Below are 18177 nucleotides of genomic sequence, written 5' to 3'. Positions count from 1 at the left end.
CTTTAGTTTTCATGTTCGTTGTTTAGTTTTTGTGGAACACCATTGTTACCCTTTAGTTCCTTGCAATTTACAATTACGTTCTTCTCAAGATTTGTAAGTTTTCTTGTTTATTATTTCGTTATTCAATGTTGTCTATCATTTACTACATGTTCTTCATCATTAGGCGTAGTGAGTAGTTTTCTTATCTAGGGTTAGGGCATAATCCCTAATTCAAAGCATGGGATAGTATTTTATCGATTAATTGTGTGCGATTTGAGTCTATAATTGAACCTGCGCTTAATGAATCTCGATTTAAACATCTTTATTAACCTTTCAATAAAACAGAAATTTGAGATTATGATTAATTTAGGATTGAAATATATTTAAGTTAAATTCCTTCAGGTTTAACCAATATAAAGGAAGTTTGAGGATTATCACTAGTTTGGTCTTAAATTGATATTAATCAATAGAGCGGAAGTTTGAAATTAATTAGATCATGTTTAATTATGTCGATGAATCAATTTCATACAATCATGAGAGTGATTAACTCCCATGTTAGAATTAGGTGACGCCCAACGCCCTAGAGCTTGTCATATCATTGTTATCTCTATATCGTTTCTGTCTTTGCACTAGTTTATTTGCATTATAGCATTAGTTCTCAACCCACATCTTTTGTTTAAATCCGTGTCTCGTAGTCATTAAATAACCAATTAGATTAACTCGCCTCCTTGTGTTCGACCCGCAACTACATGTCAACAGTGCGCTTGCGGTTATTAAAATCAGCGTACTCAACCCGGGAAGATGATGATGAAGACAGAGTAAGCAAGTATGAGTGAGGAGGGAAAAGGAAGAGCCAAAGAAAATAAACAAGAAACTAGCCATGGTTGGTTTTTTAAAAGATTTAACAGCAACATAACGGAAAAAACTTAGAAAGTGTCACGTTTGTAATTAGCAAGATATACTGGGGGTACCATTGGAATTCGAAAAAACACAGGGTACCAAAGATAAAGTGCAATAACACAGGGGTACCATTGATAATTTACCAATTAATTATCATAAAATCATTGTAAGTTACTTATACTTCCAACCATCAAAATTCTTTGATAAATAAAATCGAGTATCATCATTTACAGCAAATGATAAACATGACCAAATAACCATGATCACTTACTTTACCAATTTCCATGGATATAAAAACTTACTTAAACATGTAACATATTATACTTCTCTATTATCATAAAATTAATAAACATATGAAATTAACATAAAAAACTTAATAAATTTTACTTAATGTAAAGAGTAGTAAAGATCTTACTTGACTTGTAGATTTTATCAACACTTACATACATGAGAAATATCATTTCTACCATGTAACTTTGTCTATCTTTCTTACATAACTTGATCAAAACAAGAAACAACGCAACCCTCCATGAACCAACGCATCCTTTCATGAACCAACATGTCCTTTTATTGAACCAATGCATTCTTTTATCGAACCAATGCACCCTTTCAATTCTCTACGATTATCTCATCATCCGATCATGGTGTATATAAACAAACTTTAAAACTTTCCCAACAAAATTGTCGATTTTGATAAAATTTCTGGTTAAAACTTTGAGACTAGCCATACTTATTTTAGAAATATGATGTTTTAAGTTGGAAGGTTATTTGTTATTCGCATAGCATTTAAGTTGGAAGATGCAGATGTTATTGCTTTCTTTTAAGAAGGCATTTCAGAGACTTATTTTAACTAATTTTTCCCTGAACGGAATTTGCATCGTATTAAGTAATATATTGAGAGCAAATCACTGTGAGGGTTGTATATATGGACACAAAATTAGTTTAAGAATTGTTCTTAAACATTGTACTAGTATACGAGGTCTTACAAGACGTTGTGGGTGGACAACACTAGCTAGAAGAACGTTGTTTGCGGTTCTTGTCTCGTGGTTATATTTTGCTAGTGGATTCACGCTACAAAGGTATAATTTCTCATCTCGATATTTATTTGTTTCATCTCATGTCAATAATTAGGTCTTCAGAAGGTTTTAGTTTTTCCGCATACTAAAAGTTAAACATTACTAGAACCCAACATATAATTGGTTATTGGGAGTCATAATTTACGTCACACTCACATAAACAAACCAATGATGTTATAAAAAATGATGAAACTCTTGTCCATTATAATGTACAACAACAAACAAATAAGACATAAAATCCTTGAAAAAGAATTTGCAATAAAATTTACACAATGAATGTATGTATGTATATTGATTTGCATGTGTACATATATAATGTGTAAGTAATTAAAAGAATGGTATTGAAATGGGCGTAGAAGAGAAATCAAGCGAAAACCCAAGCTTTAGCATCCATTTTGGTCATAGTGATAAAGGGTATGGCCTGTTGATTAGAGAGCTTAAGTGACCAATCAACTCGACTTGTTGTGTTAGCTCCTGGACCATAGCACTCGTATTCACCATAGTAAGCCGTTCTACATCAACAACATTATAATTAGTTAATAATGATGAGATCAAAATTAGAGTTTAATTAATAGTCCTACTAGCTAAGCTAGCTTACTTGTGGGTATCAGGTTTGCCCCAATCATCCCATCCTTGAGGTAGTACCGTAGAAGACATATAAGTTTGTGAGAAAACCACTCTTGAATAAGGACCCCATGGTCTGCCTAATGTACAAGTTTTGAGTCCTGTTATTTTACATCCCACAAAATAAAATCCTGAATCATCTTCTTCTGTCATTCTATGTTGTGCTGTTATTGCTCCATTGTCTTCGGAACTTGAATGCAAATGACATTTCTGCACAATTAGATTACATATTATTTCATCATATATGATAACACGTAAGTATATTATGCATGCATTGATTCTGATTTAATAATAATAATAATAATAATAATAATAATAATAATAATAATAATAATAATAATAATAATAATAATAATAATAATAATAATAATAAACCTGGAAAAGAGAGGATGCATTTCCACAAATGAAGTCCGTGGCTCCTTCAATATAACAGTTGCTGTAAAAATGTCTACCACTCTCATCTAGAAGAGTATCTTGGTAGGATATAATTCTACAAGCATAGAAAGCAGCTCTATCACTTGTAACTCTTAATGCTACTGCTTTGTCTTTGGTATCAATACCGTATGTATTCTGCATCATCATCAAACAATACAATCATGGATGGATGCATGGATGGATCAACCAAAATTAAAATTAAAGGAGCATTTAATTAATTAATTAATTAATTAATATACCTGAATAGTGAGGTAACGTCCCACAAAATCAGTAGCAAAAACAGTAACCGTAGGTGATTTAAAGATATCAGAACCATCATTCCAAGTAATAACCGTAGAAGAAGCATTTCTCCCACTAAGTGTTATAAAGGGTTTATCTTGAGGAACAGTAACCTTCTCTTTGTAAATTCCTGGTTCTACTCTTATAAATGTTGGATCCACATTGTTTGATGGAACTGCATCAATTGCATCTTGTATCTTCTTAAAGTCGCCCGTCTTTCCTGATTCATCCACTATCATAATTCTCTTCCAGTACATCATCATCAGGTGCTCATCATTATCTTCTTCACGCCCATTTGCCATTCGTGCCAATTCAGAACATGACACCATAACTACAAACACCAACATCAACCTATGATTTTCCATGGTCGTCTAAATGACATGCATACACTAAAGTTTGCAATGCAAAATTGCAAATCAATAAAACTGTTCAAGACTATATTAGTATATAAATTAGGAAGTTATGGACAATTTATATAGTATAGTATATGTAGAAGGGGTAGGAGGTCGGAGGTTGATCCAATATAAGAAAGTTAGCAAAAATAGCATTTATTTATAAACTTAAAAAAAAAAAAAAAAAAAAAAAAAAAAAAAAAAAAAAAAAAAAAAACTGTATTTGGGAATAGGGCGGGTAATCAAAGACTAAAGATGGAAGTTAAGAGTGGAGAGGCGAGAGGAGTGGTCAGGAGCACGTAACCCACGTTTAGGTGTAAAAACGAGATTAGTCTGCTTAATTGCCAACATTCTTCCACTCTTTTCACTTTTTGGCTTTACAATATTGCATATATACTTATATACTACATAACCGCTATTTTTCATTTTTTAATTAAATTTTCATTATTTGAAACAAGGTGGTTACTATATAGAAGTATATATTGTTTTTTTTTATATTTATTTTTATTACTAGACTTAGGCTTAGAGAAAATATTAAGTGAAAATCAAATTTTAAGCGTTTTGAAAAAATTCTAATTGCTCTTAACCGAGACAATAATATAATATATTTTATTATCTATCATATGTGTTTAGTAAGTAATTTGTACGCTTTTATAGTTGAAAAATGTATACTATCATATTTGGTTCACTTGTTTTATAACTTGTGGAACAGAATTGGCATTGGCATTAGTGCAACTGCGCAACAATTAGTTAATTACCCAATAAGGATAATCTAGTTTACATCTATAAGCACTCATCAACAAGGTCATGTGAAATACTGATATTATTATTATTTTTAATTTTGCAAACTTTTTATCGATGCATTTTGAAATAAGCTTACAATAACAAATATAATAAGCTATTTGTAAATGACTCTTTATTGTTAACTCATTTAGCCGATTAGAAACATTGCACATTTTTATTACTTTTAAAAGCCAGTTAAATAAATTAGCTTCTTATATAGATAGTGGATAAAAATTAAGTATATATTGGTTTTTCGTCATCTTTTTGAAAAAAAACTAGCCTACAAACCGAAAAATCGTCATAGAAAAAAGTTGCCCAAATCCAACTACTTAAAAACTATTTCCTAATTAAGTTTTTTTTTTTTTTTTTTTTTTTTTTTTTTTTTTTTTTTTGCCATTCCAACCATCAAGTTAGAATATCCAATTAAAAAATTGACATAACATAACCATTTGCCAACTCCTATTTTTCCGTTTAACCAATTATAAGTCAAAAACCAAAAGTATCTAAAAAATCATTCACTAAATAAAATCCAATATAATGTCTTGTATAAATTATTGTATGAAGCAGTTATACCGTAAAACGCATCTCATTCATGAATTAAATAATCTAAATATTACAAATTATGAGAATATAAGCTTGTGACATTACATATTCTCTCAAAACTTTTTAATCACTTAGTTGCATACTATATGTAATTTGCCAAATAGTAACAAAATACAATTTGTTACTATTTTTTTATTTTGACCAGCCAGATTGATTGCAAATTGATGATCAAATGATCAAATGTGATGGTAGACTAGACTTTTTATGGTAGCATATTTTTAGTGAATATAACCTTTTTTACTGATTTTTTTTTTTCTAATTAACATATAAAAATTGAAAATTGTAATAAACAAAGAGTTAGTTTCAAAGATTTGAATTATAATATAAAAATTGAAATGTAATAAACAAAGAGTTAGTTTCAAAGATTTGAATTATAATAAAATTTTATTACTCCATTAGGAGACTAGGAGTATTTTTCATTTAGGAAATGAAAGGTTTTAAATTCCTCTTGTGAAATAGAGGAGAAAATTGAATTTGACTTTTGTTTTTTTTTTTTAAAAGAGTTGAGTTGAATTGTAGTTGTTGATTTTTTTAAGCTACATAACTTAGGTTGAAATGCATATTGATTTTTGTCAAATCGGTAGAACATAATATACGAACTCTTTAAGAGCCAAAAAGAGAAACAAAAAAAAAATAATAATAATAATTCAACCCAAATGAAATGTTCAAAATTAGGTTGAAAGCAATAAAAAATAATTGGAAAATAAGATAATGATCCACTCTTCAATTTAGGTGGCAGGGCAGTAGAGGCAGACTTTGGTGGAACTTTCATGACCTTTGTATTTACTATAGTCTATAACTAAACAAAATTTTGATCACTTATAAGTAAATACTAACCACGCTTATAAGTTTAACTGTATAATAGTTAGGCTTGTAAGCGTGACTAAAACCCAATAAAAAAATATTAAAAACCTAAATAATATAGTTAGATACTAATAAGCGTTTGAGGTGAAAATTCGTGACTAAATCAAATCAAATCAAATTAAATTTAATTATTTTTGTGATTTTTCAATTCAAATTCAAATCAAATTTAGTCAGAATCCAAATAAAACCAAACCAATTTAATTCGATTTAAACTTTATATAAAACATATCTAAACTGCAAATCGAATATAAAAAGAAAATTAATAAATTGAAAAATTAAGTCATAATAGCAAAAGTAGTAATAAAAAGTGAAATGTGAATTGTTGAATAAAAGTTTATCTTTGCTTGTAAGAACGCTTAAGTTTTTTTTAGTTTCGACTATTAAAGTGAATGTGAGCTCCTATTTTAATTTGGTTCGAAATTTTTGGTTTCGATCTTTAGTAGGCTCAAACTTAATTCAAACCAAAACATTTCATCTTAGAAATTCCTAATCCAAATCCAAACTAGTTTATGAAAATTCCAATCCATATTTCATATTCGGTTTGAATTGATTGATATACGATTTTTATCTGAATAACCATCCTTCCTAATAAGCGTGACTAAACCCAGTTAATAAAACATTGCCTTTCAATATGATTTTCAACCCTAAAATGTATTTCATCTTCTCTGCTTCCTCGATTGACTCTATCTCCTCTGCTTTCGGTCTCACCGTACACAACCAATTTGAGTTTTCTTCACCGTCCTCTTTGCTGGGGACGCATTTATATCCTGGCGGCTGGAAGAATGGCATTTGGTAGTCCGATGTATCTTTTGGTAGCATGTTTGCTCCTTAAAACTTATTATTATTTCTTGGCCCCCGGTAAGAATGACCTTTACGGATCCATCCTCGCCAGTTGTGACCACTTTCCTTCATGAGGCACTGGCTATCTCATAATTTGTAGTTTCTAGTCTCCCCTAGGCATTCCCAGACTGCCCAACATGCTATGGACTCCACTCCTTCCTGGAAGCCTCATAGAGTCAATTGGCTCTCGTTCAAAGGTTGTTGGATAGTAATTAGTTTCTTAGATGGGTCCCACTTTGCGAGGACAACCCCTGATAACTAAGAATTGAATTCTATAGTGACAAAATTCCCTGTATTGGTTGGCGACTTAATTTTTCTCACTCCTCCTTTTGGCGCTGAAGAATTTCTCTCCCGGTAGTGCCCAAAAGAGTTTCGTTCTTGTCGTCTTTGGGACAAAGACTCATCTACTCCATCCTCACCAAATCTTTGGATGCATGGGAATTGAACTAAGTCTCCTTTCACTGCGTGCTGCTACTGGTTGAACGCCACTTTCTCTTCTTGATGCAATAACGTTAGCTAATATAATTCACCTATTGTTGCCAAGTTCGTTAACGGTTTAGGTAACTTGCTGGTGTTGTTGGGAATCCTTTTGCTAGGATTCAACAACTCTCTCTTTGCGAGTGTTTTCTGTCACCAGATGATGAGTGACTAGGTCGGCCAAAGCGTGCTTCTCTTTGGCTCCTTGCTCTGGAAAAAACCATGCCTTTGGCCATTTTTGAGATTGATTATACTTAATGGTTTTGGCTAAGATAGAAGAACACACCTGACACCTGACACTCCTTCTAGATTTAAATTGTTCCTACCTGATACTGGACATAATTAGAATCAATAATGACCGGATCTTGGGTTGGATGCCATGCTGGTGAGACATTTTATTCAGGAGGGTCTCTACATATATACAAGTATGATATATTTAAAAGTTGAAGAGAAATACAATATAAAAATAAGTATAAGTGTATCAAAGGATAAAGATATGTATATCAAATCGATAATTTCAAGCAGACATTCATCGGATGTTTTTATGTTTTAGTTCTACTCTACGTTCTCTGTTAAACCAGCAGTCTAAGCATTGCCTTATCAGCCTCTTACACCTCAAATTAGCCCAAACGGCTCTCATAATCAGGAATTTTTTAAATGTAAGCTTATTTTATACAAATCGAGTTTATTTATTGAAGTTGAGGATGAGGTTAATTATGAAGTAAGATAGTATAGATATATGTACATTGTTAACTGGTATTGAAACTATGTACAAAAAGTGAGTTTAACAAAAGATAGGTTTTGCTGAAACGTGAGTGTATAATCTTACAGTTGATTATTGATGGATCTACTGTGATACACACAACTGCCTCATCGGTGTAAGGAGTCTTGCTAGGCGAAGTGGTACATAGGCCTTCACCAACGTCCCATTCTCAGTATAATCCTGCATTTTGATCTTAATATTAATAAGAAACCGCTTCTTAAAACAAAGGTAAATATGTTTATGTTCATGGCTTCATGCATGTATGTGCATTGAGCAATCACCACGATGAATATGATGCACTTAATTGTAGGTTATGTTTAAGAATCTCCTTCCGAATTACGCATTAGTTAAACATCATTATATAAAAGAACTTCAAACAGATTCACTCACAGTTCTTTCTACCATTCCAACTTGATGGATACTACTGAGAAGTTCTCCTTTGTCAAATGGAACCAGTGCCTCAATCCACACCATTGAATCCTACCACACAAATCAAAACCAAAGCGTATAATTTCACGGTTGGATGATGATATTGCTTCCTAACTCTGACAACAACGAATAGGAAATAGCCCAACCTTCAATTTTTCCTGAATGGCATTGCAGAAGTTATCCAATCCATCGCCATTCAAAGCAGATAAACATACAACATTTCCTCGGGCTCTTGCTTCTGACATAATATTCTCTGGCTCACTCACCTTATCAACCTGACGTGAAGCAAATTATGTAAGCATAGTACATCACTATGGCTCGCCTCACCAGGAACAAAAATCTTGCTAGAATGAACTTATGGTTTAGATTAAACGAAAACGAAAAACAAATTTAGGAACCATATTTTGCAAATTTTGACAAAGGTTTGGGTTATTACAGAGATGCCTACAAAATTGAATGGCCAGCATCTCTCTCCAAACGAATGTATGAAACAGGAAAAGTTAGACAATAACACAATTCAATAGATTTTAAAGACCTTATTTCTCCAAATACCTTGTTCCAAACCATTAATATAGGTACTGATACTACATCCAATTCTGAAAGAACTTTATCGACTGCGTCTATTTGCTGCTTGGCCAAAGGATGACTGAAATCAAAAGCATCCAATGAGATAATGTGGGGAAAGGAGGGTTATCCAAACATAAAGATCAAATGATACCTAATGTCCACCACATGTACTACGAGCGATGATTCAGATATTTCCTCCAGAGTGGCTCTGAAGGCAGCTACCTGTAACAAGTAACTCAAGTAATGACATAACTTAGTTAATCAGTGTTTGTGAACAAACATCAAATAGATGGAACAGGACTCACCAGCATCGTTGGCAACTTTTGAATGAATCCCACCGTATCAGTTAATAGAAACTCCTTTCCATTCTTCATCTGGAAAACCAAGATAAAAGGCATATAATTACATCAGTCAAATGCTCAACAAAAGATAAGATTTCACTTCTTTCCTAAGCAACAAATTTTATGAAACAAGAAACCCGGAGAAAACTATTTCAATTTGACCTTTTGATCTTCAAATTCTCCCAAAATAACACACGGAATGAGCTGTTCACTACAACTTCAGTAGCAAATAGCAATATAAAAGAAAAGTAAGACACTAATTAAACCAAACAATATGTTTTTTAGACTTTCAACTAACCTGCACCCTTCTGGTTGTTGGATCAAGTGTAGCAAACAATCGATCCTCAGCAAGCACATTAGCTCCAGTCAGTTGGTTTAACAATGTACTCTTTCCAGCATTTGTATATCCCACCTTAATATATAAATAAATGCAAGATTCATCATTATTACTGAACAAGCTCATTTTGCCTCAAAATTTTGTGCAACGAAACAACAAGGTAGACAACAACTTACTAAAGATACAACTGGAATTGGCACTGAGACACGGCGACTTCGATACAGCTTTCGGTGACGACGAACTGATTCCAACTCTTTTTTTAGAGCAGCGATCTACCAGAAAATGGTCAACAAATGGAAGAGGTCCATGATCAACATTCAGCAAATAGATGAAAGTGACATTTAGTATTCGACAAGAAATAACGAACTTCAACACCAACTATGTCCAAGCATTTTAATCACAATGCACTAGAACTATGACAGATGGGTATCTTATGGAAAAGATTCCAATAAACACTAAACATGACATTCTAGGTGGGATTCAGGCGACAAGATGTACACAACATTGCCCTTGTAATAACAAATAGTTGATCATACTCCAAAACCAAACTTTTTTGACACCATCGAGACTTAGAAAATCCACAATTCTTCAAGCTTTTTTCTATTCATTAATGTCATGAAATTCCACTAACACAAAGAATGATTAAAGAAAAGATTAATAGTTATTGTAAACCAACAAATATGGAAGTATTGAACAAAATAAAGAATGATGAAGTCAATATATAATTGAGTGCTGAAGAGGAAAACTAAAACTATTGAAGAAAAACACACAATCCCTCCTATTCACATCAAATGTCCTCTTTTGTTTTGCATGCTAACCAATGCACTAAGTCAATCCTTAACATCTACACTTGTGCATAACTAATAATTATAAGAAGTTGATATTAATATCTATACTTGACTATGTTTTAATTTATAAATAAAATATAAATTAAGAGTGATTGGTGGACAGTGTGAGAAAAGAAAGGGTGAATATGAGGGAGTATCTGTTAGGTAAAAGGAATGCATTAACCTTAGGCCTATGCTACTTGGAATCGGGTACTGATGTCGGATATTGGTACGGTCCAAGTGTCGAATACTTCTAAATATTCAATTTTACGCCTAAAATGAAGTGTCTAAGTGCCATACCAATGTCCAAGCATCAAGAATCGGACATGGTACATGAAGCAAAGAGTCCGAATAACATAGCCTTAGGCTAAAGCTGGAAATTGGTTGTTGGCCTTACATCTTGATGGAGGAAAGAGAAAGTGATGAGAGATGAATTTGACAATTTGTTGGTCTTTCATCTTGTTTTTCCTCTACTGATGCTCATTTTGCTGCAAATAGTGTTTCAGGTTAATTGTCAGATGATCTCTCAAAGAAGTATCCATTAATGCTCATATAGTTTTTTTTCAATTAAATTTTTTTTCCTTTTTTTTTGCATTTTCTGTTATGATTATTGTAGGAAAATTGCAGAAAGGTGAAATAATTTTGGGTAATTTTTCTCCTATGAAAAGAATTATTAGCAAAAGATAAAGACATCAAAATTTACAGCTCAAACTCCAAGGAATAAATGACACGTTGGTATCTCAACCTCATAGCTCCAAAAGTCCAATCACAGTTCATACAATTATTAAAATCAGTATACACATTGAGGCGGTCCTCAAAATCAGACTCACTTGATCTCGTAGAATACGCTTGTCCACTTCAATTTGTTTCTCACCCATACCTTTCACCTGTCCTCCTGCTTGCCGCTCCAAATGACTCCACATTCTTGTCAATCGTGGTAACTGATATTCCATTTGTGCGAGTGCAACCTTAAAGTGAAGCATAGACATTATCCTCATACAAAAACAATTAATAGTTTTCAATATCATAATTGAAGTCGAAGAGATATTTACCTGTAAAGCAGCTTCATGTGTTGCTGCTCTCTGGTTGAAAATATCCAGAATGAGAGCTGTCCTGTCACAAACTCTAACATCTTTACCAAATACTTTCTCTAAATTACGCAATTGCCTGCATCATACGGGAAAAAGTTACATACAACTCCAATTACAGCATTTAAATATCGACGCGATGTTTTTCGTAATAGAAAGCAATCTAGCCATTAATTATAGAAATCCTGGATGACTAACAAAAGGAAGAAGCAAGCAACCAAGCCAGATAACATTCATTATGGATTACTAAGCCAACCTCAACCGACGAAAAGCACAAACCTATAGGAGAGATTCATAAGCGATGACTGACTTGATAGAATACTTCTTCTAGTTGCTACTACTTAGAGATAGAACCCATTTTGGAGTTATAAGCCTCCTCAAAAGTTTAAAAACCAATTTACAAGTCCTTATAAGTGTGATGTTTCTCATCATCAGGATTAGGAAAACAAAAGTAAAGATTCATACTTAGACAATGAAATATTAACGAAATGCCAATTACTGAATAAAAACTTTTCATCCTTACCCTGGTGAAAGCTCATCATCAAATATCACTGTTTCGACACCCAGTGCATGAATTGCACTTTTGATCTCAGAAACCTTGCCAGAGCCTATGTATGTCCTTGGATTTGGGGCAGCAAGCCTAAATCATACAGCAGAAATGTTTATTCATCATTTCTCACAAACCATAAGTTAAAAGATAGATCTGTCAGATAGAAGGTATATGCACACAAAATAATAAATAAACAGTTATTTTAGAAACATTTATTAATTTCCAGCACATTTGACATACAAAACAGAACCGTATTATCAAGGCTTTTTATTGAACTGAAGTTTCTCCTGAGGCCATGTTTTGTAGAGGGTACAGCACATGAACATCAGAAGCATTCTCATTGCAGCAACTACAGAATAGCTAATATTTTGATTTATGATGCTTTGAGCACTCATACAAATGAACCTTCTGTTGTATGATACTTCACTCCTAATATAACCCCAAACCAAAAGGCTCAGTTACACACAAACTGACAGGTACAGAACTTATCATTTGAAAAGCATTGTGACAAGTAGAGCCCTAGAGCCAATGGTATTTTCCGGTGAATGGTAAAAAAAACCCTTTTTTTAATCTCAATTTCATTATATACCAAAAAGAGAAAAAAGAAAAGAAGATTCATTATTTACCATTAAGCTTACCCGCAATGGTGGAACAGAACAAACCATAACCACACACCAACAAATTGTAACCATGACACAAATGGAACAAATGTTCCACTTGTTCCAACAAATGCAAAAAGCCAATCCATCAGCGGACTCATCGGCGCCTGAACTTAGGGTGGCCAAAAAACTTACCTACCAAAATTACACCACATGGTGCAGAATGATGCATATCGCCATTAGTGGTTGAGAAAGTCTTAATCACTTCGCAACCCCTCCTCCACCAACTACTGACCCAACCTACCAGCAATGGGCACAATGAGATTCAATGGTAATCTCATGGACTGTGGCCGATATTGACAGAGATCTCGTTAATCAATTCCCTGACTACCCTACCGCTTGAGACTTATGGAAGGGGATTGGAAATCTCTAAAGTAGCGGTTGAGACAAACTTCAAAATTTTGATCTGAGTTCAAAGGCAGCCTCTTAAAATTCAGAACCAAGACCCCATTGAAGTGTTTTTGGCAAACTCAACATTATTTGGAAGGAAAATTGATCGTCGGATGCCTAATCCTATAAACACGCTGATGACACCACAATATTCAATGCCTTCATCCAAAGAACAAGGCTTTATCAATTTCTCACCGGAGTGAATGACTCTCTTGACAAAAAAAGTTGAGATCTCTTAAATCAAAAGCCCTTACCGACACTAGACAAGGCCTATGCAACCATTCGCCGTGAAATAGCTTGGTGTGGTATCATGAAAGACCGTCGAGATCTCATCGGCAACCCTAATTGGTGGGAGGAATTAAAGCAACGAAAGAATGCCGCCAAGGCACCGACGACCAGGCTTGATTTGCCACCATCCTCCCACCACTAGAAGCACCACCACCAGAGGAAGCCATTGAAGAAAAAGAAAAAGGTATGTTTTCTTGGGCATGTCTGGGTGTTATCCAGCAAACTTTGTCACCACCTCTAGTGGGTCATAGGAGTATCGTCACTCTAGCCACCGTACCCACTGGACAAAATCTCATAAACAAGAAAACCTAAAACAAAAACCCCAAAACCGATACTCAGATTACAAACAAACCCAAAAAACAAGAGATTATCCCAGCTTAGTCTTCAGGGGGAGCTAGTACAAACTCTGCATGTTTTTTCTTTCCTAATTAATAATCTTGGTATTCTATAATTCAAGGCAAGATGAAGATGAAATTTTGTGCAAGTTAGGTTTTAGTGATCCCGAGACCTAACTTGAGGGGGAGTGTAGGAAAATAGGATTACTATTTTGCTTATATTTAGGAAATGATTATTCTGTTATTGTTAATTTTATCTTTAGGCTAGTGACTTATTAATGAGAGGTGTTCCTTATATTTAGGAAACTAAGATTATTTTGTTATTGTTAGTTCTATTTTTAGGCTAGTGACTTATGTATAAACCCGAAACCTAAATTCCGCATAATTAATTTTTTTATTTAAATTATTAATTTCTTCATGAGTTGTGAGCAACCTAACAAATTTAACACATAAAATACAAATATAGTTGATCACAAAAAACATATTGCTTTTGATTCTCTTATACGAATTAATGATGTCAAGTGCATAACCACAATATGCATAGAACAAGAACATGACATACTCACTTTTGATAAGTAGAACCAACAACCTGAAGCCCTGCAGTATCAACCAGTTGAGCCAACTCTTTCAGAGATTCTTGTATTCCAAAACCATCCACTTTAACACCTTTTTTCTCCACGCCGACGAGATAAGCTCTCTCTGCAAGAACCTGAAGTATACAAAATTAATTCACTCACCTTTTTATCAACCTATAGCATGAATTAGACAACAGTAAATTGCTAATAATATTTTTAGTCTTGAGCAGCACGCTTCAAATCCTTTTCTGCTTGGTTAAACACAATTAGCTTAGTTATATAAGATGCAAGGCACACTAAGACACGGAAGAACCCTGAAACTTGGGCGTTAGGCATAAGCACGAGCTTTTTCGTAGGTGAAGCACAATTTTTTTCTCAACAGCTTATAGAACAATTTTAAAGCATATTTGATACTTATAGCAATATGAAATTCATATTATAATTGCATAAATGATCTAAAATATTTTCATTGCTTTAAGCCATTAATATGGTGCAAAATTAGCACAAGAAGGTACCTAAAACCACAATTTAAAGCATTGCATCTAATTGTTCTTCATCTAATTGTTATCATACAAGAGAGAAGGCAAAACAATAAAGAATTCAGAAGAAGAGAAGAAAAATGAAGAATCCTAAAGAAAGAAGGTGTATATTACACCTAGAGAGACACTTTGTGTAGTGAGGATGTTAAAAAAAGGCCTTAACACAAAAGGACTTTATTGATTCTCAATTTGCACAAAAGGCGTTCATTGAGTCCAATGATACTTTGTTTACTAAGGATTTATGTAGGAACAAAAGAGACATAACTTGCCACTAATGTAGGAAGAAAGGCCGTCTTAAGAAGGATTGTTGGAAGGATTGTTGGAAGTAATATCCAAGCAATCCGATGAGTGCAAGTGCCAATGAACTAGTTCCAACGAAGCTAGCTGCTAAGTGCATTTATTTGCACTTACTATACTTTTCATTCCTTTTAGATGATTTTTAGGGCTATTTGTGGGTTTCTAAAGTAAGTTTTCACATTTTTTTCTTATAAGTTTAATTTTGTTTTCTATGATTTTAAGGCAAAATTGAAGTTTTATTAGGTCCTACGAAGTAATAAGAGGTTGAAGGCTAGGAGAAATGACCAAGAACCCATAATAAGTGAAGAAAAATGAGCCAATGAAGCCCTGAGGGAAAAGCAACGAGTCGTTGCTAAGCTCCCCTTAAAAACTACGACTCATTGCTTGCGTCGAGTCACCCCAAAAAGCCACGTCTCGCCACAAACTCACTGAAGTGCCAAACCAAGATCAGAGAAGAAGTGACGAGTCGCCGCATAAAAGCTACAACATGCCGTAAAGTTACTAAAGTTGAAAATTTCAGGTAGAAAGTTGCTATACCCTTCATCAAGCCTTGGATTACGTATCAGAGGAAGAACAACAAGAAGGCAACAACATATTCTGGTGGAAATCCAAAGATTGACATGGCAGAATAAATTAGAAGAATGATGTGCTGGGAATTCTGTTATAAGAAGGTGCTGAGCTGGGAATTCTGTTATAACGTATTTTAAAGAAGAATAATTAGGGGATGAATCTCCCTTGGTACTTTGAATAAAGAAGGCTTTAGGTGCATTGGTGAAAGTGGAGTTTTGAAGGTTGGCAAGGGTCCTAAATGTTCATGATAGTCCTTTGATGATGATGACTTATACAAGCTACTTGGTTCAATCTTGATTAGTTCAATTTGTGAGTCCACTACTTCAACCAAGCATGATGGTGGTGATACTTCTTTAAGGAATGATGACTTGAGTGTAATTCCAATGTCTCCCAACAAGTCCATAGGTTGTATGGACTTAGTTGGTAATTAATCATACTCTTTTGTAAGCAATTAGAGGGCATTTTAGTGCATATGCTTTGTTTGTTTTGTGCACATCTACTTTTGTTTGTTGAGTATGCTAGTGTCTAACTAGAGATGCTTGTGGGTGTTGTTGGATGTTCTTGAAGGTGATCTTTTATGACTTGGAGAACACAAGTCAAGGTGGAAATTGTTAGGATTATGGGTGACTTATGCTCACCAAGTAATTAGAACATAGTTAAGTGTGTTAGTGTGGTAAGAAAAGGACCAAGAACTAACTTGAGATTGGTTGAGGGAGAATCAACGTAGTACAATTGCCCCTAGTATTCACTGGTTGGTTTAGAGCCTTGGAGAGCAAGGCATGCATCAATCATAGGCAAGTACAGAAGCATTAAAGGAGCATTGGGGACCATGGGACATGTTGCACAACAGGAGCAGAAGCAGTCAGAAGTTGTCAGAAAAATTGTGCTCGAATGAGCACTACCTTGCTCGAACGAGCACGGGGCTCCAGCCTACTGCCTCATTGTTTTTACCTTGTACTGATACCTCCTACTTGTTACTTCTATTCCCTATGTTTTCATATAAATGCACTAGTCCTAGGTTATTTGTTAGCAAGCCAAAGTCTCATTTGTGAAGCTCTCATATTGCTTAAGTTTATGCCCCTCATTAGCTCCTCTCTTCCTCATCAAACCTCCATAATGCTTTCAGGATTGTAGTTTGTCCTTTAAACACAATATTAATACTATCCTAGCTAGATATGGTGGATGTAGGTGAACCACTTTTATGTCTTGTGGCTTTATTTGTTTTTTTTCATTTTACTATTATCTGTTACTTGCATATTTGGTTCATACATTTATACACCCTATAAACATCCATTTAAACCCCAACTTTTGATCTTTGGTGAATGAGAGTGCCTTTCATCTCAATCATCCACTATGGTCCTGAAGTACTTAAATTAGTTTCTTTAATAGGAGTACCAAATTACCACCATCTAAATCTCTAATATCACTCTAGTCCTTCTCAACTAAGCTCAACTCTTGCTCAATTTCAACACTTTCTTCCTTAATGTCAAATGAAAACATAAGTAACAAATGAATGAAACAAAAAAAGAGAGGAAGAAAGGGGAATTACCTCCCTCCCGTTTCTGAGCTTAAAGCGACTATCTTCCTCCTCAAAGTCTTCCTCCTCACTTGAAGAAAAGGCAACTGGGTCTTCAAAATCCTCCTCAAAAATACTCGATTCAACACTTTCTTCCTCAACATCCACCTTTTCTTGGTCATTAGTGTGAAGAGGAGTCGGAGAGAGAAATTGATCAACTCCTTCATTAACTTCAAAAGATTTCACCAAAAATGGATTCTTGCCATTTTTACGTTGATGGGTTTCTACCCACTTTCTATAATTTGGGGAGGGTTTTAAGTGATAATGGGATTGAGAATGTTGGTATGATGATGAAGTTTTGGTGCAGATTGAATAAAAGAAGTTAGTTGAACTCATTTCTTACAGATTATTACTTCCCAGACCCCAAATGAAGTTTTGGGGATATTTTTGTACGACCACGAATAGACAATGTCTCCTCCCCCCTAGTCCCTCCTTAATAAAATTGGCATGCCGTAAGACCGTTATCTTTTTTTCCTTTTTTTAACTATTTGGATTGATTTTTTTTTCTATTATAATTTTTTTCGTTGAATTAAAACTGAATGTAACTAATTTTTATTAATTAATGATTTTTAGTTATAAACTAGAATTGAATTTTATTGAAAAATTGATTTTTATTATAACTAATTTTTACTTATTTTAGGAGTATTAATTTTTTCTCATTAAAACTTCTTTTACTGATTAAAATTTAATTCCTTTCGACCGGATTTTCGAAAGAGTTACCCTATAAGAGTAATCGCGATGTTCGTTTTTTTGATAAAACCATTGTGATAGGTAAAAATACATTAAATATCTTT

At 33.8% G+C, this 18177-nt stretch overlaps 2 protein-coding genes across 3 annotated transcripts; both read right to left on the bottom strand.

Annotated features, from left to right (window-relative positions):
* Window positions 1-2319: 2319 nt before the first annotated feature.
* Window positions 2320-3706, bottom strand: LOC130810980 (putative pectinesterase 11). The gene is made up of 4 exons (XM_057677099.1): window positions 3254-3706; window positions 2955-3149; window positions 2554-2789; window positions 2320-2467 (listed from the first exon to the last, which is right to left on the bottom strand). Exons 1-4 carry the CDS (start codon window positions 3656-3658, stop codon window positions 2320-2322), a joined length of 984 nt encoding a protein of 327 aa, XP_057533082.1. The 5' UTR covers window positions 3659-3706.
* A 2705-nt stretch (window positions 3707-6411) lies between these two features.
* LOC130810307 (uncharacterized) lies at window positions 6412-17821 on the bottom strand. Of its 2 annotated transcripts, XM_057676312.1 has the most exons (14): window positions 17357-17821; window positions 14393-14535; window positions 12128-12244; window positions 11569-11683; window positions 11347-11484; window positions 9866-9961; window positions 9651-9764; window positions 9317-9385; window positions 9163-9233; window positions 8997-9090; window positions 8591-8719; window positions 8406-8495; window positions 8082-8195; window positions 6412-7663 (listed from the first exon to the last, which is right to left on the bottom strand). In XM_057676312.1, the coding sequence occupies exons 1-13, from the start codon at window positions 17717-17719 to the stop codon at window positions 8100-8102; spliced, it is 1635 nt and encodes a 544-aa protein (XP_057532295.1). In that variant the 5' UTR covers window positions 17720-17821; the 3' UTR covers window positions 6412-7663; window positions 8082-8099. The 2 variants fall into 2 exon arrangements, with proteins under 2 accessions (XP_057532295.1, XP_057532294.1); XM_057676311.1 differs by lacking the exon at window positions 6412-7663 and having other exon boundaries at window positions 7720-8195.
* Window positions 17822-18177: the final 356 nt, after the last annotated feature.

This window comes from Amaranthus tricolor, chromosome 4, assembly GCF_026212465.1.
Source record: "Amaranthus tricolor cultivar Red isolate AtriRed21 chromosome 4, ASM2621246v1, whole genome shotgun sequence".
NCBI classification, from domain to species: Eukaryota; Viridiplantae; Streptophyta; class Magnoliopsida; order Caryophyllales; family Amaranthaceae; genus Amaranthus; species Amaranthus tricolor.
Note: the sequence above shows the minus strand (reverse complement) of the source record. Positions and strands in the feature narration are given on the sequence as shown.

What these genes read in the sequence shown, in the direction of transcription:
- LOC130810980 (XM_057677099.1), bottom strand. Translation starts at nt 3,658, where the DNA reads ATGGAAAATCATAGGTTGATGTTGGTGTTTGTAGTTATGGTGTCATGT. An exon ending in GACGTTACCTCACTATTCAG is followed by an intron (nt 3,150 to 3,253) that starts GTATATTAATTA and finishes ATGATGATGCAG; the next exon opens with AATACATACGGTATTGATAC. An exon ending in ATGCATCCTCTCTTTTCCAG is followed by an intron (nt 2,790 to 2,954) that starts GTTTATTATTAT and finishes CTAATTGTGCAG; the next exon opens with AAATGTCATTTGCATTCAAG.
- LOC130810307 (XM_057676312.1), bottom strand. Translation starts at nt 17,719, where the DNA reads ATGAGTTCAACTAACTTCTTTTATTCAATCTGCACCAAAACTTCATCA. An exon ending in CAATTCCAGTTGTATCTTTA is followed by an intron (nt 9,765 to 9,865) that starts GTAAGTTGTTGT and finishes TTATATATTAAG; the next exon opens with GTGGGATATACAAATGCTGG. An exon ending in AAAAGTTGCCAACGATGCTG is followed by an intron (nt 9,234 to 9,316) that starts GTGAGTCCTGTT and finishes TACTTGTTACAG; the next exon opens with GTAGCTGCCTTCAGAGCCAC.